The sequence below is a fragment of the Ranitomeya imitator genome, chromosome 8 (assembly GCF_032444005.1).
Source record: "Ranitomeya imitator isolate aRanImi1 chromosome 8, aRanImi1.pri, whole genome shotgun sequence".
Classification (NCBI taxonomy): Eukaryota; Metazoa; Chordata; class Amphibia; order Anura; family Dendrobatidae; genus Ranitomeya; species Ranitomeya imitator.
Genome location: NC_091289.1, coordinates 99,610,753 through 99,627,794, shown reverse-complemented (window position 1 = coordinate 99,627,794; position 17,042 = coordinate 99,610,753). Strand labels below are relative to the sequence as shown.

Below are 17,042 nucleotides of genomic sequence, written 5' to 3'. Positions count from 1 at the left end.
CTGGACACACTGGGGCAATACAGGAGACCATGGGGCAGATTGCTGGACACACTGGGGCAATACTGGAGACCCTGGGGCAGATTTCTGGACACATTGAGGCAATGCTGGAGACCCTGGGGCAGACTTCTGGACACACTGGGGCAATGCTGGACACTGGGGCAGATTGCTGGACACACTGGGGGTAATATGCTGGACATACTGGGGCAATGCTGGACACTGGGGGTAATATGCTGGACACACTGGGGCAGACTGCTGGACACACTGGGGAAAGGCTGGACACTGGGGCAGATTGCTGGACACACTGGGGGCAGTGCTGGACACACTGGGGTAGATTGCTGGACACACTGGGGCAGATTGCTGGACAACATGGGGGTAATATGCTGGACACACTGTGGCAGATTGCTGGACAACATGGGGGTAATATGCTGGACACACTGGGGGCAGGACTTGAGGCATGGGCAGAATGTAGACACGGGGCATGATTGGAGACACGGGGCAGGATTGGATCATGGGGCAGGATGGATACGATGGAGGCTGGTGGGGCAGGATGGGGAGATCATATGGGGTAGAATGGATACTCATGAGGGCAGGATGCGAGAACATATGGCTGGAGCCAGGAATGAGATAAACGGGGCCAGGGTGGGGAATAGTGTTACCATAGGGGATAATTAAGGGATATTATTACTGCAGTGATGTATTTATTTTATTTTTTGAGTGTACTGTTTTAAATGGGGGAACAGTCCTGTTACTGTGCAGAGTGACACTATATCACCTTTTTTTCTTCATGTGATGTAATGTAGAAGTTGTGAAAAATTAAGTAATGTGTTCTGCAAGCGGAGCTCGAGATAACTGTGTTATTTCCTGCAGAAACGAGTCCTGGCTGGAAGGAATGATGGCGGTCTGTGCTGGATGAAAGATGAAGGACTTCACCTAGAGACGTCACTGGTGAGTCAGTGTTACCTATACACTGACACTATACACTGTATACTATATAGAGGTCCTGTGTATAATGTCACCAGTGATCTCTGTATTACCTCTACACAGACACTGCATACTAAGTACAGATCTCCTGTGAATACTGGCACTTATGGTGATAGTATTGTGGTTTTTTTTTTATTACTGATCAGTATTGTAGTATTCAGTCACTATGTGGTGGTAATATGTGGTCTGGAAATGGTGTTGTGGTATTTGTCCCTTGTATGTAGTATTATTCGGTCACTATGTGGCCTGGTCATGGTGTGGTGGTATTAAGTCACAGGTGTGGCATGTGGGGGTGACACCATTAGGCCCAGTTTAAGTTCTACAAAACAGGAAAACCATTTTTGGTATCCTTTGTGTGTATTGAGCCTGGGGGGGGGGGGGCGCCAAACTCGGGAACAGCCCCGGGCGGCAAAAGCTCTAGCTACGCCTCTGGGATGAAGCCTCGTGTGGTAATGTATGGGGATGCAGCCTCGTGTGGTAATGTGTGGGGACGCAGCCTTGTGTGGTAATGTCTGAGGACAGAGCCTCGTGTGATAATGTGCGGGGATGCAGCCTCGTGTGGTAATGTTCCATCTGTTTTTCAGTCCTTCATGCATGATATTTTCCGGACTTATATTGATAAGTTCTTGATTGTATATTTGGACGATATTTTGATTTTTTCCGATGATTGGGAGTCTCATGTGGAACAGGTCAGGATGGTATTTCAGATCCTTCGTGACAATGCCCTGTTTGTGAAAGAGTCTAAGTGTCTTTTTGGGGTGCAGAAGCTTTCTTTTTTGGGCTTTATTTTTTCTCCCTCGTCTATAGAGATGGATCCGGTTAAGGTTCAGGCCATTCATGATTGGATTCAGCCCACATCCGTGAAGAGCCTTCAGAAATTTTTGGGTTTTGCAAATTTTTATTTTCATTGCTAATTTTTCCAGCGTGGTTAAACCCTTGACCGATTTGACGAAGAAAGGCGCTGATGTGGCGAATTGGTCCTCTGCGGCTGTCTCTGCCTTTCAGGAGCTTAAACATCGATTTACTTCTGCTCCGGTGTTGCGCCAACCGGATGTTTCTCTTCCGTTTCAGGTTGAGGTTGACGCTTCTGAGATTGGGGCAGGGGCTGTTTTGTCTCAGAGGGATCCTGTTGGTTCCTTAATGAAACCGTGTGCCTTCTTTTCCCATAAGTTTTCGCCTGCTGAATGCAATTATGATGTCGGCAATCGGGAGATGTTGGCTGTGAAGTGGGCATTTGAGGAGTGGCGACATTGGCTTGAGGGAGCTAAGCACCGTATTGTGGTCTTGACCGATCATAAGAATTTGATTTACCTCAAGTCTGCCAAACGGCTGAATCCTAGACAGGCTCGATGGTCCTTGTTTTTTTCCCGTTTTGATTTCGTGGTCTCGTACCTTCCGGGTTGTAAGAACATTAATGCTGATGCCCTCTCTAGGAGTTTTTTGCCTGATTCTCCTGAGGTCTTAGAACCGGTCGGTATTCTGAAAGAAGGGGTGGTCCTTTCTGCCATTTCCCCTGATTTACGACGGGTTCTTCAGGAATTTCAGGCTGACAAACCTGACCGCTGTCCTGTGGGGAAACTGTTTGTTCCTGACAGATGGACTAGTAGAGTGATTTCTGAGGTTCATTGTTCCGTGTTGGCTAGTCATCCTGGCATTTTTGGTACCAGAGACTTGGTTGGTAGGTCCTTTTGGTGGCCTTCTTTGTCGCGTGATGTGCGTTCTTTTGTGCAGTCCTGTGGGACTTGTGCGCGGGCCAAGCCTTGTTGTTCTCGTGCTATTGGGTTGCTTTTGCCATTGCCGGTCCCTGAGAGGCCCTGGACGCATATTTCTATGGATTTTATTTCCAATCTTCCGGTTTCCCAGAGGATGTCAGTTATTTGGGTTGTTTGTGACCGGTTCTCTAAGATGGTTCATTTGGTGCCTTTGCCGAAATTACCTTCCTCTTTGGATTTGGTTCCGTTGTTTTTTCAGCATGTGGTTCATTTGCATGGTATTCCGGAGAATATTGTGTCCGATAGAGGTTCCCAGTTTGTTTCTAGGTTTTGGCGGGCCTTTTGTGCTAGGCTGGGCATTGATTTGTCTTTTTCTTCTGCGTTTCATCCTCAGACAAATGGTCAGACCGAGCGAACTAATCAGACTTTGGAGACTTATTTGAGATGCTTTGTGTCTGCTGATCAGGATGATTGGGTGGCTTTCTTGCCATTGGCCGAGTTTGCCCTTAATAATCGGGCTAGTTCGGCTACTTTGGTTTCGCCTTTCTTTTGTAATTTTGGTTTTCATCCTCGTTTTTCTTCTGGGCAGGTTGAGTCTTCTGACTGTCCTGGTGTGGATTCTGTGGTTGACAGGTTGCAGCAGATTTGGGCTCATGTGGTGGACAATTTGGTGTTGTCTCAGGAGGAGGCTCAACGCTGTGCTAACCGTCGTCGGTGTGTTGGTTTCCGGCTTCGGGTTGGGGATCTGGTCTGGTTGTCTTCCCGTCATGTTCCTATGAAGGTTTCTTCTCCTAAGTTTAAGCCTCAGTTTATTGGTCCTTATAGGATTTCTGAGATTATTAATCCAGTGTGTTTTCGACTGGCGCTTCCAGCCTCTTTTGCGACCCATAATGTCTTCTATAGATGTTTTTTATTATCCTCCGGCACCTGTGTTGGTTGATGGGGAATTGGAATATGTTGTTGAGAAGATTTTGGATTCCCATTTTTCGAGGCGGAAGCTTCAGTACCTTGTCAAATGAAAGGGTTATGGCCAGGAGGATAATTCTTGGGTTTTTGCCTCTGATGTCCATGCCGCTGATTTGGTTTGTGGCTTTCATATGGCTCATCCTGATCGGCCTGGGGGCTCTGGTGAGGGTTCGGTGACCCCTCCTCAAGGGGGGGTACTGTTGTGAATTCTGCTTTTGGGCTCCCTCCGGTGGTTGTAGGTGGTAATGCAGTTGTCCCTGGGCGGCAGTCCTGGACAGGTGTATCTGCTGATTGCAGTTCTGACTGGGGTATTTAGGTTTGCGGGACTCATTAGTCCTTGCCAGTTGTCAATGTTTCTTGGGAAGTGTTGGATCCCTGTCTGGCTTCTCCTGCTTACCTGCCAATTCAGCAAAGATAAGTGTCTGTTTCTTTTTCCATGGCACACAAGCTGTGTGCTTGTTTTTTGATTGTATTCCTGCTCTGAGTGTATTAGTCCCTGGAGTTGCAGATATACGTTCCACGTCTTTAGTTAGATGGAGGAATTTTTTGTATAATCTGCTGTGGATATTTTTGGGAGGGTTTTAACCCCTTTACCCCCAAGGGTGGTTTGCACATTATGGACCGGGCTAATTTTTACAATTCTGACCACTGTCCCTTTATGAGGTTATAACTCTGGAACGCTTCAACAGATCCCGGTGATTCTGACAATGTTTTCTCATGACATATTGTACTTCATAATAGTGGTAAAATTTCTTTGATATTAGCTGCGTTTATTTGTTTAAAAAATGGAAATTTGGCGAAAATTTTGAAAATTTCGCAATTTTCCAACTTTGAATTTTTATGCAATTAAATCACAGAGATATGTCACACAAAATACTTAATAAGTAACATTTCCCACATGTCTACTTTACATCAGCACAATTTTGGAACCAACATTTTTTTTTGTTAGGGAGTTATAAGGGTTAAAAGTTGACCAGCAATTTCTCATTTTTACAACACCATTTTATTTTAGGGACCACATCTCATTTGAAGTCATTTTGAGGGGTCTATATGATAGAAAATACCCAAGTGTGACACCATTCTAAAAACTGCACCCCTCAAGGTTCTCAAAACCACATTCAAGAAGTTTATTAACCCTTCAGGTGTTTCACAGGAATTTTTGGAATGTTTAAATAAAAATTAACATTTAACTTTTTTTCACAAAAAATTTACTTCAGCTCCAATTTGTTTTATTTTACCAAGGTTTACAGGAGAAAATGGACCCCAAACTTTGTTGTACAATTTGTCCTGAGTACGCCGATACCCTATATGTGGGGGTTAACCACAGTTTTGGTGCATGGCAGAGCTCGGAAGGGAAGGAGCGCCATTTGACTTTTCAATGCAAAATTGACTGGAATTGAGATGGGACGCCATGTTGCGTTTGGACAGCCACTGATGTGCCTAAACATTGAAACCCCCCACAAGTGACAACATTTTGGAAAGTAGACCCCCTAAGGAACTTATCTAGAGGTGTGGAGAGCACTTTGACCCACCAAGTGCTTCACAGAAGTTTATAATGCAGAACCGTAAAAATAAAAAATCATTTTTTTTCACAAACATTATCTTTTCGCCCCCAATTTTTTATTTTCCCAATGGTAAGAGAAGAAATTGGACCACAAAAGTTGTTGCACAATTTGTCCTGAGTACTCCGATACCCAATATGTGAGGGTAAACCACTGTTTGGGCGCATGGGAGAGCTCGGAAGGGAAGGAGCGCCGTTTGACCTTTCAATGCAAAATTGCCAGGAATTGAGATGGGACGCCATGTTGCGTTTGGAGAGCCACTGATGTGCCTAAACATTGAAACCCCCCACAAGTGACACCATTTTGGAAAGTAGACCCCCTAAGGAACTTATCTAGAGGTGTGGTGAGCACTTTGACCCACCAAGTGCTTCACAGAAGTTTGTAATGCAGAACCGTAAAAATAAAAAATCATATTTTTCTCACAAAAATTATCTTTTCGCCCCCAATTTTTTATTTTCCCAATGGTAAGAGAAGAAATTGGAAAAAAAAGTTGTTGTACAATTTGTTGTGAGTACGCTGATACCCCATATGTGGGGGTAAACCACTGTTTGGGAGCATGGGAGCGCTCGGAAGAGAAGGAGCGCCGTTTGACTTTTCAATGCAAAATTGACAGGAATTGAGATGGGACGCCATGTTGCGTTTGGAGAGCCACTGATGTGCCTAAACATTGAAACCCCCCCACAAGTGACACCATTTTGAAAAGTAGACCCCCTAAGGAACTTATCTAGATGTGTGGTGAGCACTTTGACCCACCAAGAGCTTCACAGAAGTTTATAATGCAGAGCCGTAAAAATAAAACAAAAATTTTTTCCCACAAAAATTATTTTTTAGCCCCCAGTTTTGTATTTTCCCGAGGGTAACAGGTGAAATTGGACCCCAAAATAATTATTTTTTAGCCCCCAGTTTTGTATTTTCCCGAGGGTAACAGGTGAAATTGGACCCCAAAATTTGTTGTGCAATTTGTCCTGAGTGCGCTGATACCCTATATGTGGGGGGGAACCAGCGTTTGGGCGCATGGGAGGGCTCGGAAGGGAAGGAGCGCCATTTGGAATACAGACTTAGATGGAATGGTCTGCAGGCGTCACATTGTGTTTGCAGAGCCCCTAATGTACGTAAACAGTGGAAACCCCCAAGTGACCCCATATTAGAAACTAGACCCCCCAAGGAACTTATCTAGATGTGTTGTGAGAACTTTGAGCCCCCAAGTATTTCACTACAGTTTATAACGCAGAGCCGTGAAAATAAAAAAAAATTTCCCCTCAAAATTATTTTTTAGCCCCCGTTTTGTATTTTCTCGAGGGAAAAAGGAGAAATTGGACCCCAAAAGTTGTTGTCCAATTTGTCCTGAGTGCGTTGGTACCCCATATGTGGGGGTAAACTCCTGTTTGGGCACACGGGAGAGCTCGGAAGTGAAGGAGCACTGTTTTACTTTTTCAACGCAGAATTGGCTGGAATTGAGATTGGACGCCATGTCGCGTTTGGAGAGCCCCTGATGTGCCTAAACAGTGGAAACCCCCCAATTATAACTGAAACCCTAATCCAAACACACCCCTAACCCTAATTCCAACGGTAATCCTAACCACACCTCTAACCCAGACACACCCCTAACCCTAATCCCAACCCTATTCCCAACCGCAAATGTAATCCAAACCCTAACCCTAACTTTAGCCCCAACCCTAACTGTAGCCTTAACCCTAACTGTAGCCTTAACCCTAGCCCTAACCCTAGCCCTAACCCTAGCCCCAACCCTAGCCCTAACCCTAGCCCTAACACTAACCCTAGCCCTAACCCTAGCCCTAGCCCTAACCCTAGCCCTAACCCTAACCCTAGCCCTAACCTTAGCCCTAACCCTAACCCTAACCCTAGCCCTAACGCTAACCCTAGCCCTAATGTGAAAATGGAAATAAATAAATTTTTTAAATTTTTAAATTTTTCCCTAACTAAGGGGGTGATGAAGGGGGTTTTGAGTTACTTTTATAGCGGGTTTTTTAGCGAATTTTTATGATTGGCAGCCGTCACACAAAATATAATACATAAAAATATTTTTTGCGTTACCACATATTGAGAGCTATAATTTTTCCATAATTGAGTCCACAGAGTCATGTGAGGTCTTGTTTTTTGTGGGACGAGTTGACGTTTTTATTGGTAACATTTTCGGGCACGTGACATTTTTTGTTTGCTTTTTATTCCGATTTTTCTGAGGGAGAATGACCATAAACCAGATATTCATGAATTTCTTTTGGGGGAGGCGTTTATACCGTTCCGCGTTTGGTAAAATTGATAAAGCAGTTTCATTCTTCGGGTCAGTACGATTACAGCGACACCTCATTTATATCATTTTTTTTATGTTTTGGCGCTTTTATACGATAAAAACTATTTTATAGAAAAAATAATTATTTTTGCATCGCTTTATTCTGAGGACTATAACTTTTTTATTTTTTTGCTGATGTTGCTGTATAGTTGCTCGTTTTTTTGCGGGACAAGATTATGCTTTCAGCGGTACCATGTTTATTTATATCCATCTTTTTGATCGCGTGTTATTCCACTTTTTGTTTGGCGGTATGATAATAAAGCGTTGTTTTTTGCCTGGTTTTTTTTTTTTTCTTATGGTGTTTACTGAAGGGGTTAACTAGTGGGCCAGTTTTATAGGTCGGGCCGTTACGGACGCGACGATACTAAATATGTGTACTTTTATTGTTTGTTTTTTTTTAGATAAAGAAATGTATTTATGGGAATAATATTTTTTTTTTTCATTATTTAGGATTTTTTTTTTTAATTTTTTTTACACACTCTGAAATTTTTTTTTTTAACTTTTTTACTTTGTCCCAGGGGGGGACATCACAGATCGATGATCTGACAGTTTGCACAGCACTCTGTCAGATCACCGATCTGTCAAAGAGCGCTGCAGCGTTACCAAGTGCCTGCTCTGAGCAGGCACTTGGTAAGCCACCTCCCTCCCTGCAGGACCCGGATGCCGCGGCCATATTGGATCCGGGCCTTGCTGCAGGGAGGAAGGTAGGAGACCCTCACAGCAACGTGATCACATCGCGTTGCTGCCGGGGTCTCAGGGAAGCCCGCAGGGAGCCCCCTCCCTGCGCGATGCTTCCCTGTACCACCGACATACCGCGATCATGTTTGATCGCGGTGTGCCGGGGGTTAATGTGCCGGGGGCGGTCCGTGACCGCTCCTGGCACATAGTGCCGGATGTCAGCTGCGATAAGCAGCTGATGCGCGGCCGATCGTGCTGGACGTACTATTCCGTCCATGGGAATTAAGGCCCACCCCACATGGACGGAATAGTACGTCTAATGGCAGAAAGGGGTTAATACTGACAGCACAGAACTCTGTCCTATCCTTTCCTATTTTAGCTAGAGTGGCCTCTTGTGCTAAATCCTGTTTTTCTGCCTGTGTGTGTCTTTCCTCTCCTACTCACAGCCAATATTTGTGGGGGGCTGCCTATCCTTTGGGGTTCTGCTCTGAGGCAAGATAGTATTCCTATTTCCATCTTTAGGGGTATTTAGTCCTCCGGCTGTGACGAGGTGTCTAGGTTGATACTGAAAAAAAGATGATCAAAAGGCAATAATTCCAATATAAAAGCCATAATTTTATTAATACAACTACATTTAAAAAACATACTGCCAATCATTGAGGAAGTAGAACCACCAACATATATCACACCATCACCAGTGTTAACGCACAGCGTCCTAGCATCAGTAAATTACAGGTATTAGTACCGGGCAATATTACAATGAAACACCATGGTACATTGCAAAAACACAGACAAATTCCTGCCCTATGTGCCACTACTCAGGCTAATAGCCATACCTCCTAACACAAACCCCTATAAAGCCCATAAGAGGCCTATATAAAAAGGGGGACGTTATAGTTACCGTTTAAGGGAGTAGCCTTCACCGCTGGACACCGTGCGTCTGCCCCGATGCGCGTTTCGGACTCCTTTTTCAAGGGGCCTATTGAGTGCAGTGATCCCTGTCATTTATAGTTCCGGGATGCAGCGTAAGACGCCGCAAACCGGATGTAGAATGTCCACCCCGGAAGTGACGCGCCATGTTGCCCAGCTACCAGCGACGCCAGCCGGCGTTGGCGTCACAGAGTGAACGGAGCAGGGGAAAACCCCCGCCCCGTCACCAGATGCCGAAAGCCGGCAGGAGTGGCCAGGAGTGGGCAACACGCGCGTGCAGGGGAAAGGACACTGAGATCCAAGAATGTCATACTGCACCCCGTATATACCGTCGTGATCGCAGACCCATAATACCAATTAGACTATTGCCGGGCTACTAATAATAAGATAACAGGACTAATGAGATGTTCATAGAAAAATAGCACCCATGCTGACCTGCTCAATCATTATAATATATAAATACATAACAAATTAATATATACATATACAGCAGGCACTTTGGGTGAGATTCCGGTCTCCAATAAAAGTCCTTAGCTTGTTTTTCCATCATCATTGCATCAATTATTAGTGTCTTTTTTCTGCCACGGCAGTTTCCATCAAGCTGGCAATCAACGTGAAACACGATACAAAACACAAAAGATATCTAAAAAAATATAAAAACAATATTAAGAAACACATAGAGATGGTGAGAGATACGTCGCTAACAGTCGACAGGTGATAGGAAAGGACTATAGAAATGAGGCATAGCTAATATTTTCATTAAGTCCAGATGGATATATGGTACCCAAGGTCCATATCCACCTGGACTCCAACTGGGCCAGTCTTTTAGTCATATTCCCTCCCCGAATACCTGTATCAAGCATATCAATGCCACGGACCCTAAATAGGGCCCCATTACAATCATGATACTGTTTAAAATGACGGGGAATTGTTTTTAATGACTGTACATCATTCACAGTTGCTGCAGCCGCTATGCCCAACACGTGCTCTCTGACGCGTACTTTTAGTTGCCTACTGGTCATACCAATATAGATTTTACGGCATGGGCATACTCCATAATAGATTACGTACCGACTTGTGCAAGTTATCCATTTTTTGATCTTAAAGGATCGAGAGCCATCCTGGCTCACAAAATTGTTACTCTTTTCAATATTCACACAAGCGACACAGCGGCCACATGAGGAACATCCCTGTCGTATTGGCATGTGATCTAAAAAAGTGCCATGGGACTCCGTAGCATAGTGGCTATATACCAAGTGATCGCGTAAATTTTTCGATCTCCTAGCTGTTATAGCTGCCTTTGCTGGTAAAAATTTAGCAATCACTGGATCTGCCCTCAAAATATGCCACGATTTATCCATAATGTTCCTCATGCGGGCAAACTTTGAATGGTAATTTGTCACAAATCTGACCATGTTTTGATCTTTTTTAAATTCTTTGGGGCCGTATAGTAAGGTGTTTCTTGACGCATGTTTAGCCCTATTAAAGGCTTTTTTAATCATGCGGTTGCTATACCCCCGTTCCCGTAGACGTAATTTCAAATCTTCCGCCTGAATAGCAAACTCCTCATCAACTGAGCATAATCTGCGGAGGCGCAGAAACTGCCCAGTGGGAACCGATTGAATCATGTATCCCGGGTGTCATGAGGATGCATGCAGCAGCATGTTGGTGGAGGTTGGCTTGCGGAAAATATTGGTTTGTACCTCTCCTCTTTCGTCCTTACGTAGTAATACATCCAAGAACTCAATAGTCTTCGGATTGTATTTATACGTAATATATATGTTTAAATCATTGTTATTCAAGGATGTCATAAACACTTCCAGATCATCCTGTGACCCCTGCCAGATCAGTAAAATGTCGTCGATGTACCGTGTCCATGAAAGGACATGGCACATCAGCGACGACTGATCTGGCAGGGAGAGGTCTCTCTCCCACAGCCCCAGGAACAGGTTAGCATAAGCAGGGGCAAAAGAAGCCCCCATAGCTGTTCCCTGGAGCTGCAGGAAGAAAGACCCCTTAAAGACAAAAAAGTTATGGGTTAATGTAAACCTGAGAAGTTCAATAATCAATTTCTGAATGTCCATTGGTAAGCTCGACATACTTAAGAATATACTAGTGGCCCTAATGCCAACTTCGTGCCTGATGCTCGTGTAGAGGGACTCTACGTCCCCCGTCACGAACATCATATCCTCATACAATTGTAGACCGTCAACCCGCTTCAATAGGTCTCCCGTATCTTTCAAAAATGATGGCAACCCCTCGACTAGCGGCTGTAACTTGGAGTCGATCCATTGATTTACAAGTTCTAAATAGTTCCCCCTTCCGGAGATAATCGGGCGTCCAGGGGGAGTCTGCGCGTCCTTATGGATTTTCGGGCAACAAATAGAACGTTGGAATGGTGGGCTCAGATATAATTAGAGCTGTTGCCAAATCCTACGTTATAACTCCATCCTCCATAGCCTAGGTGTCTTGGTTGTTTGGTACATCCCACGGCTACTTCTAGTTGCAGTGTTAAGATCAGGATTTGCGGTCAGTATAGTTACCACTTACTCGAGTGAAAGTTTTCATGCTGCTCCAAGGTCACCGGATCATAACAGTCACGACCCGCAAGGGTCGGTTCAGTGAACGGAACAACAAACACCAAAAATGGGATTGGAAAAGGGAGAGGAAGGCCCTAACAATAGGGAATGAGGGAAGAGGCACCTCCTAACACAGCCTGCCTATTCCTAAGTTCCCCTAATGCCCTATGTGGGTCCTTCTCCCCGCTGCTGTCACATGCTTAGTCTCTAGCTGTCACCTCACTATACCCATGCTAGTGCAATGTCCGGCAAGAATGCTAGCCTCACCACTTCAGATGGTACAGACACAGGGGATAGTAAGTACGAGACAGGCAAGGTAAGTAAACTTAGCTCCAGGCTCCGCTGCCAAAGTCAACAATGCAGAGGATACAGAAAAAGGACAAAAGGACCCTGAACTCCACAGCAGTAGCAGATACAGCGCTGACACCAGAGAGCTGCACATTCCAAGGCTGGTCTACATAGAATAACTCTATCACCAACAGTCAGCTCATGCATCAGGTGACTAAAGAATGGTGGGAGTGGTCACAGCAGCTGCCAGCAAGGAAACTTACATTAACCCTTGTTGGCCCAAAAGTAAAAACCACGTTTAAATTAAAGCAGAACCAGAGCTGTCACGACTTCCACAAAATGAATCGTGACAGTACCTACCTTTCAATGAGGGGCCTCTGGACTCTTAACTCCAGACAACACTGGAAATAACTTACGGTAAGGACGCCATTAGGATTCACCTCTGCGATCATCTAATCTTCAAGGTTACAACAAACACAGTCTGTTGGTGATGGAAATAACGTAGGCTTCAAAGGCGCAACAAATCTCCAGAGTGATGACCTATGGAATACATGCTGTACCTGCATTACAGGGGGTAACTCCAACTGGAAGGTCCTAGGGCTGAGAACAGCCAACACCCAATATGACCCGATCACCCTAGAACTCCTGGCCCCAGATGCGCACTTCCACTTCATGTTTTTAGTGGACACCCACACATACTCATTAACATACAGGTCTGGACCTAAACGTTTATTTCCAGGCGTACATTTGCCAACAAATGGTAATCTCACTGAGGAACAGATGGCATCCGCCCATGTCACCAAACTCACACCCTCGCCATATACAAAGGGAACCACCAACCTCCCCTGATACCTCCTCCTCAGCAGACTGCGAGTCTCAGGGTTCACTTGTGGTGAGGGTTGAATTCTGCGACTATTCCCTGATAGCACCTTACCTGCATCCACCGGAGAAGAAGGGGTAGGTTTGAGGGCAGCAGAAACCGAATGTCATGCTGCAGCTATGCAGGTAACTGCAACTTCCGCCAGATGGAAATAGAATGGTTGGAAAGTAACAAATTTACAAGTGCAGAACTGCAGTGCTGCAGCGAAGCTACCACCATGTGGCAGCAGTATAGTCAAACAAGCCGAGTCAAAACCTAGATCGCCATGCAGTACAAAGTGAAAAAACAATCAAAAAGTCAGTGGAGAGCAAAGGATCAATACCAGTCAAAAGGCAGAAGTACCAGGGACCAGAGGCAAAGTCAAGTCAGAGTCAAAGACAAGTCAAACACTGGGAAATCCAAAAGCAATCAGGAAACACTAAGGCAGGATGAGGAGTGAGGGAAGAATAGACATGGGCAAGGTCAGAAAGCGCAGCAGGACAAATCAGGGTACTACCAGAGTCAGACACTCACGTGGAAGGAAGAAAATGTATCTGACACCACCTTCAGGATGCAACGGAGCTAAATAGCAAACCTGAACCCAGAATGAGGCAGAGCAAAGTTAACCCTTGACATGATCATCCCGGGAAAAGGGCAGACAGGACTCAAAACCTGAACCGGATGATGACACCGTAACTCTCAGGCAACAGTCTTTACAAGACTGGTCACGACTGACAACTTCCCTGAACTGTCAATGTATGACCGGATTGTGTCTCTTCAGCCAGGAAAAGTCTAAGAGGATCCGAGTTGCCATACCCTCCAAGATGTAGCATGACAGGTACTCTTCATGAAGAGTCCCTATGCGAAGCTCCACTATTCACAAGAACCGGTACTGCTTCAGTCTCCCCACCAACCACCACTTTAGCAGAAATGTAAATCTGTGACCTGAAGGTGGAAGAAATGTACACACTCTGGTCGCCACCCTACATACAACCAGGGAAACGCGGCTTTCGTGACAAAGTACCAACTTTGGCGTGAGATGGGCAGACATTAATGTAATAATCCGTAAGGCCACAGTAGAAACGTGCCCCTGTCCCACGGTGAACCGCAGGCAACCCAGTTTGAGAAGAGACTCCTTCCACTTGCATAGGTTCGTCCATCTGCACCAGAGTATCCTCCTTCATAGAAAGAACAACAGTGGGTAGATTTGGTGTATGTCTCTTCCTGAGGCATCTATCCACCCGGATAGCAAGGGTCATGGCAGCCTCCATCGACCCAAGAGTAGCATTCTGCACCAGGGTATCTTGAAGCCTATCTGACAGACTCTGGCAAAAATGGCTCTTAAGAGCAGGGTCATTCCACTGAGATTTTCTTTTGCTTTTATTTTTTTTGTTGTTGTTTTTTTATTTTTTCGGTTCTCTCTCACACATTTGAAGTATACCTACAATATAAAGTACAGAACTCTCCATTCTTTGTATTGGGAAAACTTGCAAAATCGGCAGTGTATCAAATACTTATTTTCCTCACTGTATGTTAGGGGTCGAGTTCCCGCTTCTGCACAGGGGGAATCTCGAACCACCTCCGCTGCGGTCTCCCATTCTTGTCCAGCCGCAGTGGAGTCTGCTCAGCAAAGACGTCAGTCCCAGCGTCTTGCTCATTCTCACTCTGTTCTGAGAGTTACTGCCGCTTCTCCAGTCTCTGCCATTAAAGTCAGTGCTGGTCAGCAGCGAGCGGACTTCTCTGGGACTAAGTCCTTGTCTGCACGTACTGAGCATGCCCAGGGTAAGATCTCCCGTTGGAGATCGAGGGTCATGTGCTCAGGCTCTGCAGCACATTCCATTGGTCCTCTTGGCAGGTCTTGGAAGGGCAAAAGTGCTGTAGCCACTTCCTGTGCTGCAACTATATAAACTGCGCATGACCGCACTGCCATGCGCTAGTATTGTCTTACAATTGTTAATGTGTGTATGTTGTGAGTGCAAGTCGTCCTTGGATACCCCTACCCTATTGAATGTCTGTTCGCGGAAGGTGTATGGTTGCTATCTAGCGCCCGACTTATCCTACAGCACGAATCACACATTACAGCGTCCAGTTGCTGTGACCGCCAGTACGGCACCGTGCACTTCCTCTGTGCTTTCCTTACCCAAGCCTGGGTGGTTAGTGGCATTCGTCAGTGCGGCACCGCATGCACTCTTGTGCCTTAATATTGTTACTCAGTTTCCTTACACACCCAGTTGCGGTGTTGTGCCAGCAAGGGTCTAATCGGACTTCAATCCTAGTTGGGGTTGAGTTCGCTGACTACTTGCTCGCGCTTTAGGTGCGGTACTGCGGTCCTGTGACTTAACAGGATTGCTTCTTTCACGCTGGGTGACGTTTAACCCACACGTGTATACTTTAGTGTACCGCAATATAGTCTGCAAATTGCTAGCAGCAGGTTTTCACCTACACGGTGGACCCCGGACTGCGAACGCATCTATATCATCTGTCTTGGTGCGTTCCGCCAGTCCTAATACTGTATATGTAGAATGTTTTCATTTTTATGATTGTGTTTTAAAATTTTCAGTACATTTGTTATGTTGCATTATTCAATATAGTTTGGCAATTGAAAAATTTAATTTTCTTCACAGCAGTCCAATGTAAGGTCCTGCAGAGCCCAGAACATGGTCAAGTACATTGTTCTCATACATTCGGAGAGTACAGGTTCAAATCCATTTGTAATGTCACTTGTGAAGAAGGATTTGAATCACAAGGAACAACATCATTACTGTGCCAGAACACAGGAGAATGGTCTGAATCTACACCTTCATGCTCCGGTAAATGTCTTCTTACAAAATTGTAAAGCTTCTTTCAGACATCCGTCATGTTTCATTTACTGTACGTAAAAAATGTTGAAAGAGTCCTCAGTGTTTTTCATCCCATTTTTATCAGTATCTAGTCAGTGTGTCAGTGTTTCATCAATAATTTTCACTTATATTAAAATAACAAATTACAAAGCTCCCCTTTTCCATTGTAATGTGAATCATACAGACCACGGAATCTACACTGATGCCATCTGTGTTCTGATCATAATTTTCCCAGACTAAAGACTTGTAAGAATGATTTTGACCCATGACTCAATTCAAAATCGGATATAACAAAAAATTGGATCCTAACAAACAGGCAATCCCTTCATGTATTCAGGCTGTCTAGTAGCCGCAAATCATGCAAAATTAGGAGGAAAAGGGAGAACTTAGGTTAAAAAGAGTATTTTTTTGTGAAAATATAATAAAGTGTAACACACAGTAAAAATTACAGCAGGATGACACGAAAGATCATGAGTGCCATATACCCCACGTAGCTGCCAGTATCACATAAATCAGGAAGGCATGCCATAATGAAAGTGCTAATATAGTGCAATAGTGTGGTCTCATTAAATGGATCCTTATACAATATCACTTCCCTGCAGCCAGCACCAAGCGGAATGAGTAGCACAAAAAAAAAAAAAGTGCTAACTAGAGTTGAGTGACTTTTACTTTTTTAGGATCAAGTCGGGTTTCGCAAAACCCGACTATGTCAAAAGTCGGGTCGGGTGAAATCGGCCGATTATTTCGAAAAGTCGAGGGCAGTCCGAAACACGAAACCCAATGCAAGTCAATGGGGAATCAAAGTCGGCAGTGAGTGGAGGACAGGAAAACACCTACAGTGCCCATTTTAATGCCCAAAACATCAATTCTTATTTCTTAAGCTTGTCAATCTTAATTTACTTTATAATAATAGTTAGGCATTGAAAACAGGGGGTCATATGGCTAAAGTGGTGGGGGGTAGGGCTGGCTCAAGATTTTTGTGGGCCCAGGAAACGTGGAATACATCACGGTGGTGGAGCAGGGAGAGGTAAGTATTTCAACTTTGCAAGTGCTGTGATCCTGAGCAAGCAGGGGGGCCCACTCGTTGGCACTTGGCCTCATAGTACGGCGGTGTGTTTGACGGCGGGTGGCGTCTCCCACTGCCAGAGACACTTTTGCGTACTATGAGGGGCCCTGTGCCAGTGACGTCGCCAACAAGTATGCCCCCCCCCTTCACCTGATGAAGGAACCTGCACTTTCATCTGCACCTTCCTCTTTGTCCCCGTGTAAGGTGGTATAGTATGCGGGAAGGGGAATCTGACTTTCAGCAGGGTCAGATTCAGGCTGTGTTGAGTGC

At 45.0% G+C, this 17,042-nt stretch overlaps 1 protein-coding gene across 5 annotated transcripts in view; it reads left to right on the top strand.

The window, feature by feature from the left end:
• LOC138647878 (E-selectin-like) overlaps nucleotides 1–17,042 on the top strand; it is a 472,485-nt gene that overhangs the window by 278,872 nt on the left and 176,571 nt on the right. For all 5 annotated transcript variants that reach the window (XM_069737213.1, XM_069737210.1, XM_069737211.1 and 2 more), the window contains one exon: nucleotides 15,491–15,676. In XM_069737213.1, the coding sequence (XP_069593314.1) occupies nucleotides 15,491–15,676 (186 nt within the window). The remainder of the gene's footprint in view (nucleotides 1–15,490; nucleotides 15,677–17,042) is intronic.